At 39.6% G+C, this 22,436-nt stretch overlaps 1 protein-coding gene across 2 annotated transcripts in view; it reads right to left on the bottom strand.

Annotated features, from left to right (window-relative positions):
- Positions 1 to 21,952, bottom strand: part of nfatc3a (nuclear factor of activated T cells 3a) — a 70,161-nt gene extending 48,209 nt beyond the window's left edge. Inside the window, exon 1 of one of the 2 annotated variants that reach the window (XM_049597102.1) lies at positions 21,380 to 21,952. In XM_049597102.1, the coding sequence (XP_049453059.1) occupies positions 21,380 to 21,470 (91 nt within the window). In that variant the 5' untranslated portion in view covers positions 21,471 to 21,952. Of the gene's footprint in view, positions 1 to 10,198; positions 10,347 to 21,379 lie in introns of those variants that run through there. The other variant, XM_049597109.1, reaches the window with a different exon arrangement.
- Positions 21,953 to 22,436: the final 484 nt, after the last annotated feature.

Raw genomic sequence — 22,436 nt, 5'->3', positions numbered from 1 at the left:
TTGGCCTTTTAAGCTATGATGAATACAATTTCTGCTTTGGAAAAAAGATATCCTTCAGAATATTACAAGATGACTAGGCCAAAAATATAAGTCAATGAGCAGTCATTAAACATCTAGCTTAGCTAAAACCAGTGTAGCCTCTATCGGATAATGTTGTGAAATTGCACAGATAAATTGGCTACAACTTGGTAGTAAGTAATTAATAATATAATACATAATAATATTTGTTTCCTCTGACTTTAAATGATAACCACATACCGGTAATGTGACAGCTTTGTCAAATCAGATATTAAAGGTGGTCTTAAAGGAGTCAGTAAAAAGGAAAAATGTTTTTGGTTTCTGCCCTCCTATCCTCTCTATTCATCAGCAGCAATGGAGGCAGTAGCAGCAAGCTCTTTATTTATAGCAGCTCGGCTTCGCACTGGCCCTGCCTGCCTGTCACAAGACCCAGCAGTGGATCCTCTGACGACAGCATCTGACTGACTGACGGGGAGCAAGAGAAGGACAACGAAGTGGAGAGGAAGAGAAAGAGGCTGTGAGGAAAAGAAAGAAACTATGATAGCCTGAATTAGGAAATAACATGAAGAGAACAGAAGAAGAGAGACAAAAAGAACAAAGAAATACAGGGCAGGACTGAGACAGAAACACACACCTTAAAACAGGAAAGCATGCCAAAGCAAGCACCCTTTTCCCATCATCTACACTGCCTTTACACCATGCCATGCTCAGAGAAAACAGAAACATCACCTATAATTTTATAGTGATTTGGGTTTCTTTCATCTTTTTCCTCTATAAACTAATAAAAAAGAAAAAACTAACTACATTTGCAAAATAAATCACTATTAAAAGCATGTTTAAACAATTTGCCAAAGGGCGATGATTTACACATAGAAATTGGATTATCATCCTTCTAAAAGTCCTTATCCTAGAGACCAAACGATAAAGAAATTTTAAAAACAGTTTGGATTACAGAGACATAAATATCATCATATCACACAAGTATCCCTGGATTATAACACAGATCTTCTCTCCAAAGAGTCTATAAGTGACTGAAAACATGTGTTTGATATATTCTATGCACCTACTACTATTATTTCTTTGTTTCTCCCCGTAACACTTGGTAGGAATTCACATTAAATGCAAAAGCCACATGTAAGACATGTAGTCATTTGCTTAATTTTGTTTAATTTTATTTCCCCAATTTGTCACTTTTCTCGTCTGGGTTGCTGCTTAGCTAAAATAAAAACCTGATTAGCTTGTTTCAGCTGTGTTGAATCACATGAAGAAAACATTTAATACTGATATCTCAGGGTTGGGTAGGGCAGTCCCAGCTGCTGACACAGTAATGAGCTGCTGCCTTAGTAAATTATGTGCTAATTACTAACAAATTGCAGGTGCAAACTGAATGAAAGACGCAAAGAAATTTGCCATGTGCCATGTCAGTAAATCTGGCAATGTGTTTTTATAATATATTCTTTTCTGTGTGGCTTGATTTGTGTATTGAGTTGTTTTGTGAGTAAATTTTACGTAGAAGACAAGTCTGTTTGTTACAATTGAATATTATAATCTAAAAAGTAGAAGATACGACTAAACAGTCACAGTTTGTGCCTTGTACAATTTCCTCCAAAAGTAATGGTGCGCCTAATAAATACAGGGCATAAATTCAATCTTCACACTTCAAGTCAAGCAAAGCACCTGATGCCAACGAGGGCTCACGAATCCTTCATGAACTGATGCAAGTTTCATTAGAGATCCATTCATCAACTGGCTACCAATCAGTCAATGATCAATTGAGAACTTCTTGCTGTATGAAGAAAAAATAAAATGAAAAGTTTCAATTGCTGGGTCAGGTAAGCTGTCAAATGTGCTACAGAGAGCAGCAGTCACTAGAAACCAAAGTAGGCAGGTTGACCTCCGGGCACTGATAGTTCATTTCTGATGTTGTGCTTTGAATTTTGGAGCCTGTGGTTACAGTGTCACGCTGTTTAGCATTTACCACTGAGAAGAAGACACAGTATTACTGCCATGTCTAAAAATGTGCGCTGCCAGTGGCAATGGGTGACCAGCTGAGTCACCAAGTATATAGTATCATGTAATTAATCTTTGGATAAAATGTGTGATACATCAGAATCTTCAACCACATCATGGTGTGCTGGAGTCTTTGTATAAGATATCTGTTGGCCTAGTAACTTGTCACTTGTCTCAGTCTCCTCAGATAACAGATTAGAAATCCCTCTGCTGAGTTGTCTAATAGTGTCAGTGGTATAACATTCACTTGACATACTGAGATCAGATTAATCACTTTTATTTTTCATGTTGTTTATCATATTCTCTTGCTCTGTTCATGTTCCATAGTGGGGTGGGGGTAAAAAATGACAAGGAAAGGAGAGATGCCACAAAAATCCATTCACTTTTCGTTTTATTCCTTTCTTATATATACCAGGTAGACAGACATTGTGAAGAGAGGTAAGTAGCAGTGTTACTGAGATGAGGGTCAGACAGGGGACGACCATGTTACCTGGCCCACAGCCCTCTCCTTGCCCTGAGATAAGATTAGCCTGCCATCTAAAACCCTCCAGTGTGAGGAAAGGGGTGGGTGGTGGGAAACCCCCCAGTCAGAGCCAAACACCAGTCACCTCAGGACAGGAGGTCAGAGAGGAGAGAAGGAGGAGAGAAGAGAAGCAAGGCAGTGGTACTGTTGTTTTATCAACGGCCTTGGTTGCAAAGCCCCTGCACTGTTCCTGAAAGCCTGGTGCGTCACACACTCCTCAAGTATCCATACATCAGACAGCCAATCCGGTTAAATAAAGATCTGTAAGAGGCTTTGCTGTACCTAAGATAATAATAGCTCCACCTCACTGGGAGATGCTTTAGTGAAGCGCGTCTTTGTGGCTGTTTGTGACACACCACAAAGACAGTTGTGCTCTCACGGTAACCACAGGGAATGGCCTGACCCACTGGTGATGGTGGCATCCACTTTGGCTCCTTGACACAAAGCTCAACAGGCCTCTGGCTGACCGTCACACTGCCTGGGGATTTTCGCTTGGGGGATAATCCTGTAGAGACTCTATTCCTCCCTCCTCCTACTCTCACTGCACACAAAGTGTGTCAGGGTCCTGTGACCGGCAGTGACACACAGGCCCACATTCTGAGAAAGCCCAGTTTACTACTGAGGGAAGGAAGGATTTGTCTCTCCCAGAGAAGATCACAAGCTCATAACTGCAGCAGGATCTTTCTGTCTACCTCTCTTTATGTGTAAATGTGCAAATTTACGGGTAAAACAGTGTGGGTGGTGTATGACTGTCTGTATGTTCCTGTGTACCTGTGGTTGTGCTTCAGTGCCTTCCTGTGTGTTTTTGCACTTACTGTATGGGTATAGGTGAGTGTTCTTTTGTGTGTATACGTATGTGCGAACACCCCAACACATATTGTTGTCTTAGGTTACCCACTAGCCCCAACAACATGTGGTGCTGGAGCTAGAGGGTAACCTTAGCCAGGGTTCCCTTTGTGGTGGGCAAGCAGGTTGATTAGAACAGGCTCTGCTTACATCCCCTGTACAGAAGGCTTTGTGTTCAGCCCAGTCTCCTCTTTCAGCCCTCCTCAGGAGCTGCTGACCAACAGACCAGAGCAAAAGTATGCCAACACGCCATGTACTATGAGCCTCATGGGATTAATAGTATACAATTCATTAAATAATCAATTTACACATTTAACCGTAAATCTAACGTTTTTGAATTCTGTGGTGTGTAATACAAGTGCAAAATCTGATCTGTCGGCTGTCCTTCTCACAGACGATACACCTCTGTTTCTACAAATCTATCAGTCTACACTGACTCAGAAATGTGCTGCAGGAGAATAGACAACTGTTTTTTTGCTCTGAGTTAAAGATGCACCAATTCAACTTTTTCTTTAAAATTTTAAATCTGTATACCTCACTGTGTGGAATTTGGGTTCATTTTAATGTTAGGTAACAACAGGGCAGGGGTTGCTGTGGCACTACAAACTGAGTCAGAGTCCCACTGTGACGTAACGAATAAAGCTGAATGCAAATACAAATTGATGAAGAGTGAACACCTTCAGTAGTGCATTGATTAATTTAAAGTAATTAAATTATAACCCATTTTAATTTGAAAATAAAGACAACCTCCTCTTTTGAAGCACAAATGGTCTTAAAAAACCTTGACAGAATTAAAAATCTCAATATATATTTTTAATATTTTGGTTGATGTAGATATTTGCAGTGATTTCCTGCAGAGCTCACGAAAGCAAATTTAATTCCTTCCTCCTGGGTTTTCCAAGAACTCTGCGGCTGGCTCGTTGCCTACATTTCCAAACACAGAGCCTGTGACGCACATACACACACGTATTGTAACGGCTGGCCTACACCTGTGGCTCTAAACCTTCCTGACTGGGTCTGTGCCAAACCTACTGGTGATCCCTCAATGTGTAGGTGGTTGGGTCTGTGTACATATAAAATTTAGTGAAAGTGAGTGAGAGAGAAATCCAAAAGTAGGGGAGAAAGAGGGAGGCTGGATTTATCTAGAGTTATGAGGTACATATTATATATACAGTCGAGTCCTGAGGTATGGGTCTCGGTTCAATCTGACATCTGTAGGGCCTTGTTACCGTCTTATCCTGTAAAGTTATGTTAGGGTTACATCAAAAAGCCTTCCTGTGCCGTCACAGCAGACTCACCAGCCAGCAGAGGCTTAACAATGGCAGCCTAAGCCAATGTTAACATATGCCGGCAGCTAAATTAAGCTCCTAATTAACAATCTCATGCCGAGATAACATTATGGGATAAACATGGAGTGCCAAGTAACCACCTGAGCTAAATACCCACCAACGCACAAAGATCCCTTTCAAACACATCACTAATTGCCTTTAGAGTACATTAATTCGGTACTCTAAAAAAAGACTTCAGGAAATGTTGAAACTTACATTTAAATCATAATAATAATAATAATAATAATAATAATAAGCTTTATTTATATGGTATTTACTAAAGTGCTACAATAATAAAAATAAATATAACTTTTCAAAAAACAATGAAAATCTGGTGTAAAACACTTCCTGCGCAGGCAAGCATTTAGTTACAAAGCTAGATTTGCTCGATGAAAGAACTAGTAATTCAAAGACATCAAGCACTTAAAGAAGCACTACATCACATTCAGAGTGTATCTATGACTCAGAGTCTGATTCAGGTTGTTTGTATGGGGTTTTCAACATGGAGGTGGCTGAGTCAGGGGCTAGCAGCTAACAGTGCTAACAGCCCAAACAGTGCTAACAACAGCAACAATGCTGACAGAGAGCTAATGATGTTGACAGGGGGGACACCAGAGGGTGGGCCCTGCCGCTATGCTACAGCAACCATGCCGTCCTGATATCAGCAGTAACCACCGTATGAGCACAGAGCAGAGCAGCAGCGATTAGCTAGCCAGTGGGGTACACACACAGACTCACATGGACTCACATGCACGCAGGCCGCACCCTCTACCACAACACACAACAAAGGAGCTCGGATCACAACACACACAAGGTAAGCAAGACTTCATTCTCTCTTCAGGATGCCATTACTCCGCTATAGCTTTGTTAGAATAGAATAGTAAATATCTTTACATAGCAATTAGTTGTTTTGCTGCTATATGTTATTGTTCTGAATATCGTACACAGCACCTTTAATATCAGACAAACACTAGACAATACAGTTTTCCAGGTTTTATCAAGGTGTTCAGCTAAATGTTGACAGAAATATAACTCAATGATGTGGTTTAGGATTATATGCCCATTAAGGAGCACACTACACATATTAGATAATTATGACCAAAACCAAACTAGAGCCACATTACTGGTAATGACAATGCTGATAGTCCATGATGTCTAATTTCCAAAAAAAAAAAAAAAGATAAAACTAGATGGCACAAATATTTATCTAGCACTATTCAATAGTTTCTATTGCACTTGCATTTTTTATTCAGTGAGGTATCTGACATTTACTGACCCAGTAAACGGCCTCATCTTTGCCATATATCATCTGTGAGTGTATTTACATTCATATAAGAAATTGTGTGATTTTGCAGCAACTTGGTTTCTTTAATGTCATGTAAACAAGAAACCTGGTTTATTACTTGTAGATTTAAAAATAACAATAATAATAAGGTCACAGTACAGCTAAAAGTGAGTCAGGAAAAAAACTCAACACATCAGTTTCCAGCAGCAGGTTATTTCCAAAATTCAGCCACACACACAAATGAAGGAAAAACATAAGAGCCTGTCTTCTCATCTGCAGAGTCATACACCACAAATTTATTTCATTATGCCAACCTTAGTTTAAAAATATGGTAGGTAGGGGGTGGTGGACACATCTGATTACTGAGCAGTTACATGTAAAGACAGGTTTTTAGTTACCAGGTTATTCCAGTGCATCAAAATGCATGCTGCAACTCCCCCCGAACTTGGTTTCTCCCAATAACCCGGTTTCTTGTTAGGCATGTAAACAAACAATGTATCAGATGGTTCATGTATGTATTGGTTTTCAGTGGAGCAGGAGAGCTACAGTGTATTAGAAGACTGGCCTCCAAGGCAAACACAAGCTGCTTGATGGCCTGCAATAACCCAGAGCAGATAACATCAGAGGCTACTGCTAGCAGGGGTGACATTTAAACAATCTGTCAGGGCTGACTGTGCATGTATCTGAAAAAGTCAGCCGCAGGGAGAGGGGGAGAGGGAGAGAGGGAGAGAGGGAGGGAGAGGGACAGGCAGGGAAACAGAGCTTTTGTGTTCCTTTATGTGTGAGAGAAAAAGAGAGAAAGCAAAAGAGACAGAGTGTGTGTGAGAGAAATAAAGAGCAGAGACAGACAAGAAAGAGAGGAAAGCTGACATTTGCACACTGTTGGTCTTAGTAGTGAGGCTACAGTATATACACACCGCTGATTTATGCACAAGTGTGTCAACCAATATCCTCCACTGTATTAACTATGTTCCTTGAATATCCAAGCATCAACAAAGTAATGCTAGTTATAGAGATGTATTGATATTTCATCAATATCGATATATGGGACTGGATATCGTAAGTGCTGTCTTTTCCTGGTTTTAAAGGCTCCATTACAGTAAGGTGATGTAATTTTCTGAACTTACCAGCCTGTTCAATTATTTGCCTTTGCAACTTATTACTAGTGATTAATCATCAAAAATCTCATTGTGTAAATATTTTGTGAAAGCACCAATAGTCAACCCTACAATATCGTCCAATATCCACATCTAGGTATTTGGTCAAAAATATGTACTTCCTAATCTCCACGTGTTGACAATGGCAACAAAGGGTGTAGCGATCCATCAATCTGGATCGATATATCGATTCAATGATCAATGTTCCAATATCACCGATGCAAAGTGAAAACATCGATCCATATGGTCATCTTTAGGATACGCTTTTATTTTTAAAGTCTGTGTCACCGTCAAACAGCCGCAGGCAGATGGCAAGCAGCGAAGAGAAAGACGATGAGGATAACATTATCTACTACAGAATAAATCAGCAGTGTGGAAATAATTTGGATTTCTGAGAAAATACAGGTCAACAGACGGAGCACATGGTGTATGTAAACAATGCCATTACGAGATAAAACACAACGTACCTGCCTGGACGGGAATCTTACTCTACTAACTTCTCTCTACAGCAACATTAGCTGCTCTGTTTCAACAATGTTCGGCTGAATAAACTTGCATACGGGCTGAAATTTCAACTGAACAGAACTCTGTTAGGGGATGCAGTGACTTAAACCAATGGTGACTAAGAAACATGATAATCATGTTACATGTAATTTCAGCTAGGCTATGCTAATTTACGCAACATAAATATGCTAAAGCTAATAATGTGTGACTAGCAAAAAACAATTGTTTTGTCCATGAATCTTGACAGTTTTTACTAAGCTGAATTTGTTACCTCTGTTAAATGAATTCATTGTTAATCCATGTTTTATGGCTGTTGGGAGAAGTTTGCCTTCAGGGCGTCATATGGATTACTGCAGATTTATTATGTTGATCTGTTCTGTATGACATCTATTGCACGTCTGTCTGTCCTGGAAGAGGGATCCCTCCTCAATTGCTCTTCCTGAGGTTTCTACCATTTCTCTTTCCCCGTTAAAGGTTTTTTTTGGAGGGAGTTTTTCCTGATCAGCTGTGAGGGTCCAAGGACAGAGGGATGTCGTATGCTGTAAAGCCCTCTGAGGCAAATTGTGATTTGTGATATTGGGCTGAATTGAATTGAATTGGGCATGTAACATTGTCTCTCATCGATCGCAGCCCCCTAAATCGCATCAATCAAAATTGGATTGTACCAGACTTTGTAATATCGGCAAATATCATACTGTTGTCTAAAGAATCGATATAATATCTTATTGTGATGAAACTGGTCATTTACAACCCTAATGGTGACCCCAACCTCCTGGCCTTGACCCACCTCCACACAGACTGAACAACTTTACCAGCAGAACCACTTCCCATCATCTGTGCTGCTTGTGCAGCAGTGGAATGGATGGTGAGGATGTGGTGAGTTGGTAAAAAGAAATGCAGTGTTCTCAAGTAAAGGGTCCATCTGCTCTGCTTGGGGGAGAGCCTCATAACAGTCCTTTATCGTGCTTGTAATCAGGCCAATACAAAGCAACAGAAAAAAACCTAGCAGGAAATAATCAAGGAAAAAACAGGAAGACCACAATTTCCCCTCCAAAAAACATAAATGGAAGTGGAAGTTGTACAGAAAAAAAGCATCTATAGTAGGAAAACCCTTCCTTACCGTCTTCTCCACAGCTCTGCAAGTTTATACATGTTTAACAATATGACGAGAATATTTTCATACAGGGGCCCAATTCAAGTTTTACTCTCTTGAGCGTTATGTGCATGAAGTGATCAGCAGTTAATATTGTTAAAACCTCTATTTACAATTTGTGTGCCCTTTTTGCCCAGCTGTCAAAGTCCACATGGTCTACATTCCAATTGTGACCCATGTAGTAGGGTCCACACAAACACATGGGCTTCAAATGAAATGTGTAATGTATCCCATCTATTATTAGTGTTCATTTTCAATGAAAGGGCACTGCAACAAACATTGTTTTTTTGGTAACTCATTTTAGAATATGTCACAGCAGATCCCCAGACACATAACGGGAGTAGGACAAGAAAATCTGCATGGGATGGAGATGCCAATACCAAGCATGAGCCTTTCTGAAACAAGGCATTGAGGGGTAGCCTAAAATAAAATGGGATTCAAACCACCCTAATCCCCGTGTAGCAAGCCTCATAGTAAAAGAGGACCAGAGAGAGAAGGAAAAAATTAAACCAGATGCAGGAGTTCAACAGCTTTCTCTCTGGTGTAATGCAGCCTCTGACATGTTGATACAGCGCAGCCAGCGGTAGCTTCAGTTACACTAAATTTAAACTAGACAGATGCCACACATAGTTACTCATGCCTCGCCCCGGGGAAACAAACGTCTCATTCATCACACTGGGTGCTGGGACCCCCTTCAGTTCAGCAGGGTTAGGGGGCACCGGCATGGTGATAGAGCCCCACATGTGGACCTCATGCGTAACTGTCTGACCTATGACCTTTCTGCCTTCTACATTTTCATAGAAGTATGAGAACCTATGAGTCCATTAACTGTCTTTTTCTGACACGCAGCCTTCACTGTGACACTATAGCATGTACAAGGTCTTAAGACATTAGCTTGTCTAAGTGTCAAACACTCCACTGTCCTGGCTCTGTTTGTTTTCCTCTTTTCTTTTGTTTTCTTTTTGACAGTTTTTGGACCTATTCATATCAATAAGTATCAGTGTCCTCAATGTCTAACATGTCTAATGTCAACAAGCTTCATGATAAAATGACAAAAAAGACCAAAACTAACCACGCATTAGCAAAGTGAGAGTGAAGTACAGTGCATACAACATGAGCAATATCACCAAATTTAAAGTTCGACAAATTTTATTCTTACTAAAATGGCCCTATGTATGTCAATTAAAAAAATATTCCGCTGTTATTTTTAGGCGAGGTGCAATATAATTTCTAACAGACTTGAGGACAGCCTGTACTCTAATGACAGCTGCTTGTCTGAGTGGTGGCTCCCACCCCTCAACATAAGTCTAAACAAACACACGCACATACACACGGAAACACCTGGCTAGAGTCTGGGAGTGCTGACACACTCACCTGGCGATGTAGCGCACAGCATTCTTCCACTCCTCTCCTCGTTAAGATCGCAAAGTGCTTGAGCAGTAAAAAGTTGAGGGCTGCAGACGTGCTGGGACGAGAGGGGTTCTCCTGCACTAAGTACAAACGAGTCACTAGAACCTGCCGCCTGCCCTCTGCCACTCTCTTTGGGAGCTCAAAATAGTCCACCATGAGAGCGATGTAATTTCAGTCTTTCCCACGACTGAGAGGATCGTGCTCTTGGTTCAGAGAAGCAGAGCAATGACAACAACATAGACAAGGGCAAAATTACTTTCCCCACTAGCTGCCCTCGGTTTGATCATTTCATCATGCTAAAACTGCATTTACATATCTGCATTTCTAAACATGACAAAGACAATCCTACAAGTACAAGAAATGTCACATAACAAAATCAAACCTGACTAGTCACTAAGTTGTGCTGACTGCTGGCATCTGGAGATTTCATTAGCCTAGATCAGTCTCTCTGATGTCACTGGTGGTCTCTTTCACATCCTGAGAGAGCAGTGAGAAAGGAAAGAAGCCTCAGCCGTCCTGGTGGCGGATCTATGATGCTCTGTGCCGGTATGGTGCCAACTGACAAACCACAAAAACTTCTTTCAATTTCTGAGATAAGAAAAAGCAAAACCAAAAAAGTCATTGTATATGGAATACAGAAAAAGAAAAATCTAAAAAAGGGGAGTGAGTAAACAAAAATGTTTTTCATGTTCCCCTTACCAGCAGCTAGAGAGCGGTGTGCCCCCCCTGTTCTTTTATTCCACCCTGCCATCTGAACCCCACATGGCATGTCTGGGCAGAAAGCCAGACACCTCCGCCATGGATCTACTACTCTGCCACCCATAAAGGGCACTTCTGCCCCCCCTGCCTCATGCCACCTCTAACGCCCAATGAGGCCACCGCTCGTGACCTGCATAACCCTAACTCACCAATACCTTAATTCTACCACTCACATGACCACTTCACAATAGACACTCTATTACAAATGGAGTAAGTGGTACTTTAAGAGATAACCCCAAATACATGTTGTAAGATACTATAAAATGGGTTGTATTTTCATGTATGAAACTAGATCCAAAAACAGTGAAGGGGAAATGATTTCTATAATCAGTATGTACAACAAAGCTTACCCTGTTTGATACATTAGATGAAAACAAATGTGAGGCTACTGTCTGTAGCAAGCAAACCATCACACACGAGTGTCTGATACTGCCACTTTCAGTGCAGTTTGTTTCACAATGATGCAAAGTGACAAGTGTGGGACTGGCAGCCCTTCTGCAGAAAGTTACTCAAAACATGACTTACACACCTTTTAACATGTGGTTTCTCCTGCTAATGTAAATCTACTGAAGGCACCCGAAATGTTATAACGAATGTTTGATAAATGTTTGATATAATTAAACCACCCACACACTCGGAGAGGGACACAAATGCACTATAAATCCTAGTTGCCAGCAGCCATTAAACAGAAGAAGAAGACAAGAGCAGCCACCGAGGCTCTCCATACACATTAGCTTGGTGACCAAGGTTACGTAAAGTTATAACAATGTTCAACGAGCTTATGAAGATAATTTTAGCATGATAATCACTAGGGTTGGGTACCGAAACTCGGTACTTTTTGTACTTGGTACCGATTCACGTCGGTACTACCGAGTACCGATTCACTTAAAATGAAACAATGCCAAATTTCGGTACCTGAGGTGGAGGCGGAGCGAGAACGCATGACTCGCACCTCAGACTCAGCAACAATGGCGACAAAAACAATGTGCAGACAAAAGTTAACGTGCAGCACTGTTCCTAAATGTTCTCAATAAAATGTTGAAACTGAGAAGTTTAGACCATGGGCCCGAACGACACATAGTGCGTCCAAATTCACACCCATTCTTCTCTGTGGATTTTCTCCGCGACCGTGCGTCATAGCCAGAAGCCACGTATATCAGCATAAACAGCAGAATTGTAGCTTTCCAACAAGGCCAAGGCCACGGCCACTTGTCGGTAATCCAGTGTTTTCACAGCTAAAAATTACAATAAAATGATGTATAACAGAGCTTTCATATAGCTTTGCACACACCTTACTCTTGGATGGATTACTCGCGAACGCAGGCTCACACAGAAATGCCACGCATATCACATGAAAGCCAGGACCACACACATCATTGTGCTGTCATCCCATCACGCTCTAAATACAGATCAATTGTCTACAAAATAAAAACTTGACGAATTTCTTTACAATCCATTATACAGATCTTGTTGCCAGTCACTTTATATAGTGAGGAATATTGTATCTTACCATGTCTTAGGCTTGCTTGTGTTTCTCCCTTTGTAGTCCGGCTTTCAAGATGCAGATATCTCCATATTGTCCAGCTGACACTCTATCAAACTTTGTATGACAAGACCAGCCACTTCACCTTTGCACACCCAGACAACTGCAGCCTAATGCATGCTGACAGGGCCGTAGTCACCATATACACTGAGGGGGACACATGCCCCCCCACCAATGCCCAAAATGTCCCCCCAGTATATAACTGAAACTGAAAAACAAATATTATCTTGGAGGACATCATTGCACTTGGTTGACTATTTTTCTATGATCTTAGATGTAAATATTGCATGTTTCTTTCAGATAAAACACATTTTTGACTTGTGAATGAGTCAATGGAATTTCTTGCAATGATGAAAAAATACTGGCAAACATGTCCGCCTGGCACAAACCACATGTTTTGGACAACTGTGAAGTGACAGAATGTCCCACCATCATGGTTCTTATATTGCCAGATTCCAGAGAGTCTCCCCTCTTCATATATGACAGAATATGTCTTTTTCCAACTTGCTATGCTGAGATACATGTAAAAATGTAAGAATTTAGGCACACAGATTTGTTTTTTTCATTGATATAAAAATTAATATAAAATACAGGCACATAGAAGAACATGAAATGATGGCAAATCTGGTTAGCCCAGATTGTCCTGAAGAAAAAAAAAAAAAAAACAAGATAAAGCATGTGTATGTAGCCTTTATAATGACTGTGATATGAGCTTAAAAGTAAAGGCAGTAAAAATACCCCAAAAAGGCCTAGGGCCCATAGGGTTAAAAAGTACTGAAATAAGGTACCGTTTGGTACTGGTACTGAATTCCAGATACCGATACCGGTACCGTATCGGTTCAATTATGAACGGTACCCAGCCCTAATAATCATCTGATCATTGAATTGGTCACATGACATTAGCTAGAGTACCTGTATAGGTAGTTAACTCATCTATTGGTTATTTGGCAAGTTAACATTATGTTGGCTAACCCTAAGTGACCCAGCGTCAATAAACATAAAGAAAAATAACGTGAATACAAATTGAATATATTCCCTCATCCAGGAATATGATTTCTGCCTGAGTCAGGTCTAGTATTGGGCACCAACAAGTTTCTATATGACCTGTTCCTACCGGACTAGCACACAACAAAGACTCCGGTGCTTCATTTTGGCACCAGATTAACAGATAGAGAGAATAAGACAGAGAAGGGAAGCACGTGTATGATGAGGACGGTTGATGATGAGGCTATAAAGTCAATGAATAAGACCAAAGCTACGTTCCTGTGTCTTGCTTGTCACCTGCTGATTAAAATGAAGGATGTTAGCGCCGCTGTTAGCAAGTTAAGTTAACCTCCCACTGGAACCTGGCCAAGCTTACTTAAGGTGGACTGTTAAGATGGACAGTGACAATAGTTGGTCCAATAGTTGGTAGTGAGCGCTGAGTCCAAAAAAGTCCAAAAAAGTTAATAACTTACAAATTATGGCGAAAAGGTAGGTTTTTGCAACCCTAGAATTAAGATAAAAATATTCACAAACGAAAAAACACTTCTGGTTGCTGATAAGAAGTGTTTAACTTTTGATTTAACACTAAAAATTAAAACCCTCAGCGTGCACTGCAGCGCACTGCAGACAGATGCACGACTCAGAGCAGCATGTGTCACTGACACCAGACTCAGAGCGCAGCGGACCGGTGGAAAATGTCACCATCAGCATATTTTTTTTTTATATATTTTCAATAAAATCTATTTTATCATTATTCTGAGTCACAGTGTTGAAAGAATTTAGTTGTCTGTGTTCAAGCAGGATAACAGGCCTACATTCATTGCACGTCGGGCTTTCTATTTCCTTGTCGGAGATGGTGTTGCATTCAAGGTCCCCCCCAAAAAAACGGGAGGAAAAAAAGGCCGAATATTTGAAACACAATCGAATCCCGTGCCATCAAACAAAGCTTTGAAGCTTCGAATTTTTTGGGTCAGCCCTAGTAGTGACAATAGCTGGTCTCTACTGAGTCTCTCCTGAGTTAGTAAAATGTTCAGTTTCAAGTTTCACTTCTTTAATGTCACTGACCTACATTTTGTGCTTTATTTTTAAAATGTATCACTTCAGGCACCGGTACCATTTTAAAGATATTGTCTTAACATCCATAACTAAAAAAAAAAAAAAAAAACAATAACCAACCCTCGTCACATTGATAGCTTTTTTTTTATCAGCAATGTTGATTGTTTAACAATTAATACAACTGGAACCAGCATTTTTTCCCTTATTAAACGACTTAAATAATGAATTGATTATCAGATATCAGAATCACAATTGTAGTCAGTTCATTTTAACCTAATCATTACAGCACTGAATTTGGGTTGATAAAATCTTGTTTCCTTTGTCCAAAGCAATGGAAAATGACTTTTAAAATCACTGGCAACTGCTAGAAAAAATGTTCCAGTTGCTCAACTTGATCCACAGACCTCGTGGTAAACCACTTTCACTGGAATTACTCTCTACAGAAGTGCATTTAGGGGCACAAATGAAATTCCATGAACCTCAACCAAATTTAGATGGTGGCAGAAGTTTCAGAGGTGGATTTTGAATTGATTGTGTGAAACGATACTACGGGGAGTAGAGGATGTTTTCATGATTTGTGTGAAATGATACTTGAACCCCCCCCCCCCCAAAAACCCACTTTGATTAAAAAAACATCCTGATCTCCGTAAACACAAAGTTGAGGGCGAAATGTCTAAATTTGAATCACCTTGTAAAAATAAAGAACAATTGTATGGACTTTGGATGGACGTACATTTTTCAAACACCTTAGTGGACCAAAAGTGAAAAGTGATCAATGCTGAACACAATACACTATCTTGAGAGGGCATGAATGAAATCAAACCCATAAAGACATTACTGTAGATGAATAGAAGCAGATTTGCTAAGGACATAAAGCAGAGAGGACACACCCACTTGTTGAATCCGTTACAAGTTAAGTGAAAGTTCATAAAGGGTTTGCAGGAAATTAGAGAACCTGGAGTTCCTAGTAAGTGTTTGAATCAGTTTGTCTGAGCCGTTTTACAGAATTGCTACTTGTTGTCACAGTACACAGTACACATAAAATGGGGGAAAATGTCCATTGGCTGTTTGTGGCCAAAAGACGAGGGCTAAAAAAGCACTGTACAGCAATTCTACCCCACACAGCTCACACAGACAACTGACGAGAGTCCTTTCACTTATTTTTTCCCCTAGCTTTTTGTGTCACAAAATATTGAATGATTCAATGATATTTTGTTACTCTCCTCATCATGAGTCATAGCTGCTGGCTAGAGTCTAGCAAGGGCTGTTAAGGCTTTGAATAGGGTAAGATTTTAGTCTAAAGTTAAAAAGTTATCCACTTTTAATATTAGCTGTAGTTTTAATAAGTACATGTCTAATTTTTCACTTAATGAAACCTTTGCTAACATATTTCATGAAACAGCAGAAAGAGGAACAAAGTCAGAGAATGCATTGGTTACTGGAAGTTATAGACAAAAACAGAAACAGGAAAAAATGAAAACCTCAAATCTGATTGAAATCTTACAGGAAACAAAGGTTGATGTGCACAACACCAAGGAGACATGGGAAACAGGACTGAGATTAATTTGGGGAGAGGATTGCAAGGAAGTATAAAAGACAAATTTAAAGACAACACAGTCAAAATATTGGAGCATTTGAAAATTAACATGAGACTCTTCATAACACCAAAAATTAGTTTTAAAATACACTATATCAGGCAGCACTGAATGCTGGGGGGAATGTGCAGAACAAGAGGCTAACCATGCACACACTTCTGCCCAGTGCTGAAAACATTTTGGGAGGCAGTTCAGGAGAAAGTCACATTTTTTTTAATGTAAAGAAGCCATTACAACCGTCCAATTTTATATCAGGTACCATCCCATTTGGAAAAGACAGGGAAGGAAATAATTATCTGTATACATTAATACACCTTTCCACCTTGACAAATCAATGCAAAACTGGCTGGACATTAAATCACCATCCATTAGTACCTGTAACTGTTGAAGAGATCACAGAAATGGAAAGAATCGCATGTAAGTAAAGAAGCAGAGAGGTAGGACTGAAAAGAAACTGGGTCACAGAAATGGATGGAGAGGAACAGCAAAATTAAGAGACTGCTGCAGGAACCCCATCCCCCATTTTTGTTTGTTTGCCTCTTCCTGCTTTCTTTTTTAATTCTTTGATTATACACATAGTAAACATATACAAATGTGGCAGGGTAAATTAAACATATGACAAAATTGATTATTTGTGATTTATAAACCTGCAATAAAGCAATAAGTTTTATTAATTAATTGAAGCTGCAGATTCATATGGCAGTTTGGGCAAATCTTACACTTGCAGTTCAAAGCAATAATATTAGCCAATTTTAATATAGCAAACTGTTTTGCTGACGATCAGAAGCCATCTCCTCTCCACAACACGTCTTAAAGAGTAAACCTAAATTAATATTTCATTAGGTTATTTCCCTAACTGAGAAAAATAATCATGATCAATAATAATATGTTTTTACTCAATTCAAAGATGCCTGCTTTCTTTGTGAATAAATTAAGCTATTTTCTGCCCTTTCCGATGTATTTCAGTGAATTTTGAATGATCGCATCTCACTTTGTAGTTACGCTGATTCACTGAGGGACTTGTTCTTTTATTCAGCTGGCAGTGTACAATCAGGGGAAAACCCTTACAGTAAGCTTGCCCAATGCCTCTGAATAGAAGAGTGGAATATTTCACCTCAAAGAGGTAACTGTTTCCTGAGCAACAAGAAAACACTTAGTGAGAGCAAGAAAATGAAGAGGCAGACATCCATACAAATAGACAAAGTGGAGCGGAGCAAAAAAGACAGAAGGAGAGGCAGAGCGTTATACTGTACCAAACCATTACACAGATTTTTAATCACATTCACATATGCAAGTAGAAACGCTGATGACAGCAAGATAATCGACAGCTGGGCTGAGAGTAAAAGTGTGCAGGAAGCCAACATTCACTAGTCAGCTCCATAAACGCATAAGATGAGGAGAAAATATCTAAAACAAAGAAGTGGATTTGTTATCAATATCAGCAACTATCTTCCATAACAGCACCCTTTTGGAAAGTTAAGCACATTATTGTGACATATTGTAATTTGGTGCAGTTGCTAATAGAGAGATAGACATACGGCACTGACGTTTCATTTTTATTTTGAGAGACGTTTTCTCAACTTTTCACAACATCACTGCCAAATTCAAGCAGCATTCAACTATAAGAAGCTCATGCAGTGGAGTAAAAACCTGTCAGATATTCACAGTAAAAGTTCCCCAGGTTGTTACAGAAACAAGCCCTGACTTGATCCTTGCCTTCAGAGAAGGAGACTAAGTCAGGAGTGTGCAACTCCCTGTTACTCTGGCTGTGTGATCCTGTATTACACTCCAGTTATTAATTTGGACAGGCGCCCCCCTTTTGGGCCAACTCATACAGTCCGGACCAGATTAAAACCACTTGCACAGTGGTGCTTTTATTCCTACGCTTATTCCAACTGCAGTTTTTCCCCTCGTCCCATCTCCAAATCAAACTTTTTTAATCGAAGGAAAAATTGATTTAAGATTGCACAAGCCAAACCTTCATGGAGTCATTACTTTCCCAGAGTCTCATGAAAAGGACACAGCCGAGGAATTCACATGTTCCAATGGTTTGGGCCCAAAGACGGAAACCAGTGGAGGAGCTGAATTTAGCAAAGATGCAAAGATCTACACAAATGCCATTCATCAATTAATGTGTGGGAGTAAATCCAGCTCATGACCTTTGTTATATCTCATATCGTTTAGCCTGTGTACAAGGTATACTATCTAAAAGACTCATTCACATCAGTGTTATCAAATTTTACGTGACTAGATTAACCAAACCTGAAAAGGCAGCAGCTTCGGTCATTCACATAAGTAACTTAAGATGTATGAATGAATTTTTAGCAATATCCGATAACTAATTCAAGGCCACCTCACCTACTTCCCATATTTTTCATTTCACTGCAACACCACCTGAGTCTAGTCTCTACCAAGGAAGTTTGTGATGCTTTGTGCAGATATCTGCAAATCTATGCTTTACGAGCACCTGCCCTGATTTATTAGTTAACATTTCATCTTTTTCAAGTGTCTACATTGCAATCACTTCAGAAATTATCAGTCATTCATTAAGCAATCTGTTGCCTTAAGTAACAAGTAAATATCAAAAGGGTAAAATTAGCTTGTCAATCATAATACATATCATACTTATCAGTAATTTTTGGAAGACACAAACTGATAAGTATATAATGCATCCCTACCAGCAACAGCTTGTAGGAATGTTTTTTACAGTGTTTGACCACATGACATATTTATTGTATACTTGTTAGTTCCATCTCTTCACTGGCTCCATTACACACTAAATGTCAGTGAAATATTCTATGCCCAACATTTTTATGGCTGCAACATTACATCAATTGGAACAATTTGCAATGCCTTGTGTATCATATTAGACGCATTCATTGTAATTCAGTCTGAAATATCTGGTATTAATAAAAGCTTTGATTAAGAATAAAGAACTGTTTGCGATGACAGATCTGCAAAATGGTCTGTGATGCTTGCAACCCCAAAATTTTACAGTTTAGTTTCCATTTACAATGTTTTCCAAAATTTAATCCAAAATATCAGTCCTTGTAAATAAAGATATTAATCTGCATCATGTTCAGTTTTTACAATCTCGCTTTTGCTTATAGCTTGCTTTATTTCTCTTGATATACTAATGATATACTAACTATAATAATTATCATTTGTCATTAATAATTAATAAAGCTATGCATTGCTTGATCTATTTCATTCTTTTCTCCTCTAGTTTGACATCAGTTTCCAAGATAGCCTTATAAAAGGGAAAAATACTGTCCATTGAGTTGTCCTTTTTGTTAGGCATTCTCATCTTAATAGAGTAGTTTAACCTGGGGGGAGAGAGGGCAGTGTCACGCGGCAAAGATCCTCATCTAGATTCAAACCCAAGGCATCTCATTTTGCCCAGGACAAAGTCTATTTTGAAGTTCTTGGTATTGTCATACTTTGATACAGTATGAATCTCAGCAATATTTGATTTACAGTCTGGTATCTTTCAACTTCAGCACATTACTAAACACATATCCTGAGGGTGAGAGAGGATGCTTAAAACTTATAACAGGTCTTGCAACCTGTTAAACTTGTGACAAAGTGGGCAAATATAAAGCAAACTTTATTCTGTTAAACTAGCTCGAGCCGATTTCAAATCATTTTACTCCAATTATGGCCAAATATGGAATCAAATTGGTGCCTAACAGGAAACTTGTCACGTTAAAATTTAGAGTTCCTCCTCAACTCCACTGTATGCCCTTTCCTCATAAAATCTATCTTAAAAGTCTCCTATTAATGTTGGCATTCACTCTGGTAGTACCAGTATTAGTAGTAATATTAATAGCGCTATATAGAAATTATAGATAGTGTGATGTCATTATTGTGACAATACTGTAGAGTTGGCAATTGATACTTTCACAAAATATTTATACATGAGATTTTTGATAATTAATCATCAGTAATGTGGATGTAATAACTAAGTGGGTAAAGGCAAATAACTGAAAAGCAAAAGCAGTTTGGTAAGTTCAGAAGATTACATCACTTTACCTTACGTGACATATCGTAGGCAACTGGACTTGCTTAAAAGAATCAAGCAAATCCAGTTGCCTACGATAGCACCATGACCTGGATGACTGAGAATCTTCACCAGCGTGATACATCACTTTACTTTAATGCAGCCTTTAAAACCAGGAAAAGACAATATTCAAGATATTTGATATCTACAATATTGAGATATCTAGTAAGGATATTGATATAATATTGATATATGCATTTCATTGTTTTACTTTCCTTTTTTAACTTTGGATGAATTAATTTCTGGACCAGGCAATGTTAATGTAATGGTAATGGTAAAGGTAATGTAAAGAAGGAAGCTGAATATGATAATGCTGTCAACCTGTGATTAAGTGCACATAAACACAGTATAGGACAATTTGTTGCTTTTGTAGCTGAAAAAAATAGATATTTATGTCTTTACATTTACAAGTATCAGCAATCGCATATAACTCACGTTTTACTAAATTGTTTTAATTATTAACTTGAATAATTAACTTTAAGTACACTTGACAATAATTATCAGATATCTATAGTAAAGACTGTAAAGTGAAATAACACAGGTGACGTAGTTATTTAAACATTACAACACCACCTGTTCTGCTATTAACTTATTTTATGAGCAAGTGAATAAAAGTTTTGACAACATTAACATGTGCTACTTTGCAGAAATGTTCCTGTGACATTCAAACTGGTCCCTCCTTCAGCCATACTTCAACAACACCATGTCAACCTTACTGTAACTGTTGCAGTCATTCCCGCCAGAGTTACACTGCGTTTACAGCCGACAAGCTAAGTGTTGCAAAAACTGTAGAAAGCATGTACAAGTTTCAGCTGGAGTCACAGCTAAATTAGCATACTGTACGGCGATAAGTGCACTTGAGCTACCCTGCTAGCATGTCAGGCTAATGACAGCTGGTGGTGTGGACACTAGCTAGGCGACCACGACTTGAAAAAAACTGAAATATTTAAATATCCATCTCACAAAAAAAAAAAAAACACTCTTATTTGGGTCGGTTCCTGTTTTGGAGAGCACACAGTATCGAGATTGCGGTCGAAAGCTGTTGGGCTAAATTAAACCAGAAGTAGCTAGGTGAGGTGAGTAACTTATGTTAACGTTACACTAAGTTTACTACTGTGTAGTGTTAAACCAAAGGGAAACGCTCTGACCTGCGGGGCCTAACGGCTGCTGCTGCCCGTCCTCTCCGAAAATCAGTCTGAAGTCCAGCTCCTCATTCCCGGGGCAGTTTGCAGTAGTCATCGGGTTTGACAGCTCGGGTTCTACCCCGCCACTCGACCGTCGACCGCTGGAGCAATTTATGCTCTCCTGAAATGTCACAACATTTACCGACTGCCACCACGCCGAACTTCAACTTTACTTCATTTGACTCGCGCGCGTCTGACCGTACACGAACCCGTGTTTTCCCCTCGCTTTGACAAATCCAGAAAACCGTTGGCTCCTCTTCCTCTGGCAGTTAACTGGCGAAATACTGGCTTCAACTTCAGAGAAAGTCGTCTTCCCCCTCTCCGTCTCTCACTGTTTCTCTCTCTGTGTCTGCCGACCTCGTCACTAACAAAGAAGCGCTCTCACTGCCAGTGTTTAATGTTTGCTATAAAGCCGATGAATTGTCCGTTTAATTGTCCCCGTTCCCTCTTTCTCTCTGTCTCTCCTCCTGTCTGTTTCTCTATCGCTCTCAGTCTCCGGAGCTGCTATCCCAACTTTTACTAACCCCGCGTGACAAGGCTGTTCCAGTGGTGACGTCAGCAGACACAACACAACACAACACAGTGCACGCACACACATACACACAGCTCCCCGGCCATGGAGTTAATAAACACTTTATCAAAGACTAATCAAGTTATGGGCTTAGAGTAAGATATTATTATATGTTCTGTGACCAGCGTGGTATTCCTGTAAAGTAAAATAACACACATAAAATACATGGGAAACATTTAGCCAAAAAATGCATACATATTTAATCTCTTGATTATTTCTTAGCTCTGTTTCTGCAGAACAAAGTGTACAAAAATTTAAAATAGCATGCAGCAAACCTTTTGACCTTGCAACAAATAGGTCTTACAGCCACTTTGCTCTGTTTAATTGGCCCTCCATTCTCTTCCAACCACCCACCATTAGATTACATGCGATTACGCCTGGCCTTCAACCCTACCTCTTTGTGTAGTTCCAATCCAAGCCATGATTGGTGAGTATAATGACGAGATGCAC

The sequence above is a fragment of the Epinephelus fuscoguttatus genome, linkage group LG2, assembly GCF_011397635.1.
Source record: "Epinephelus fuscoguttatus linkage group LG2, E.fuscoguttatus.final_Chr_v1".
NCBI lineage: Eukaryota > Metazoa > Chordata > Actinopteri > Perciformes > Serranidae > Epinephelus > Epinephelus fuscoguttatus.
This window is presented reverse-complemented; position numbering and strand designations above follow the sequence as displayed.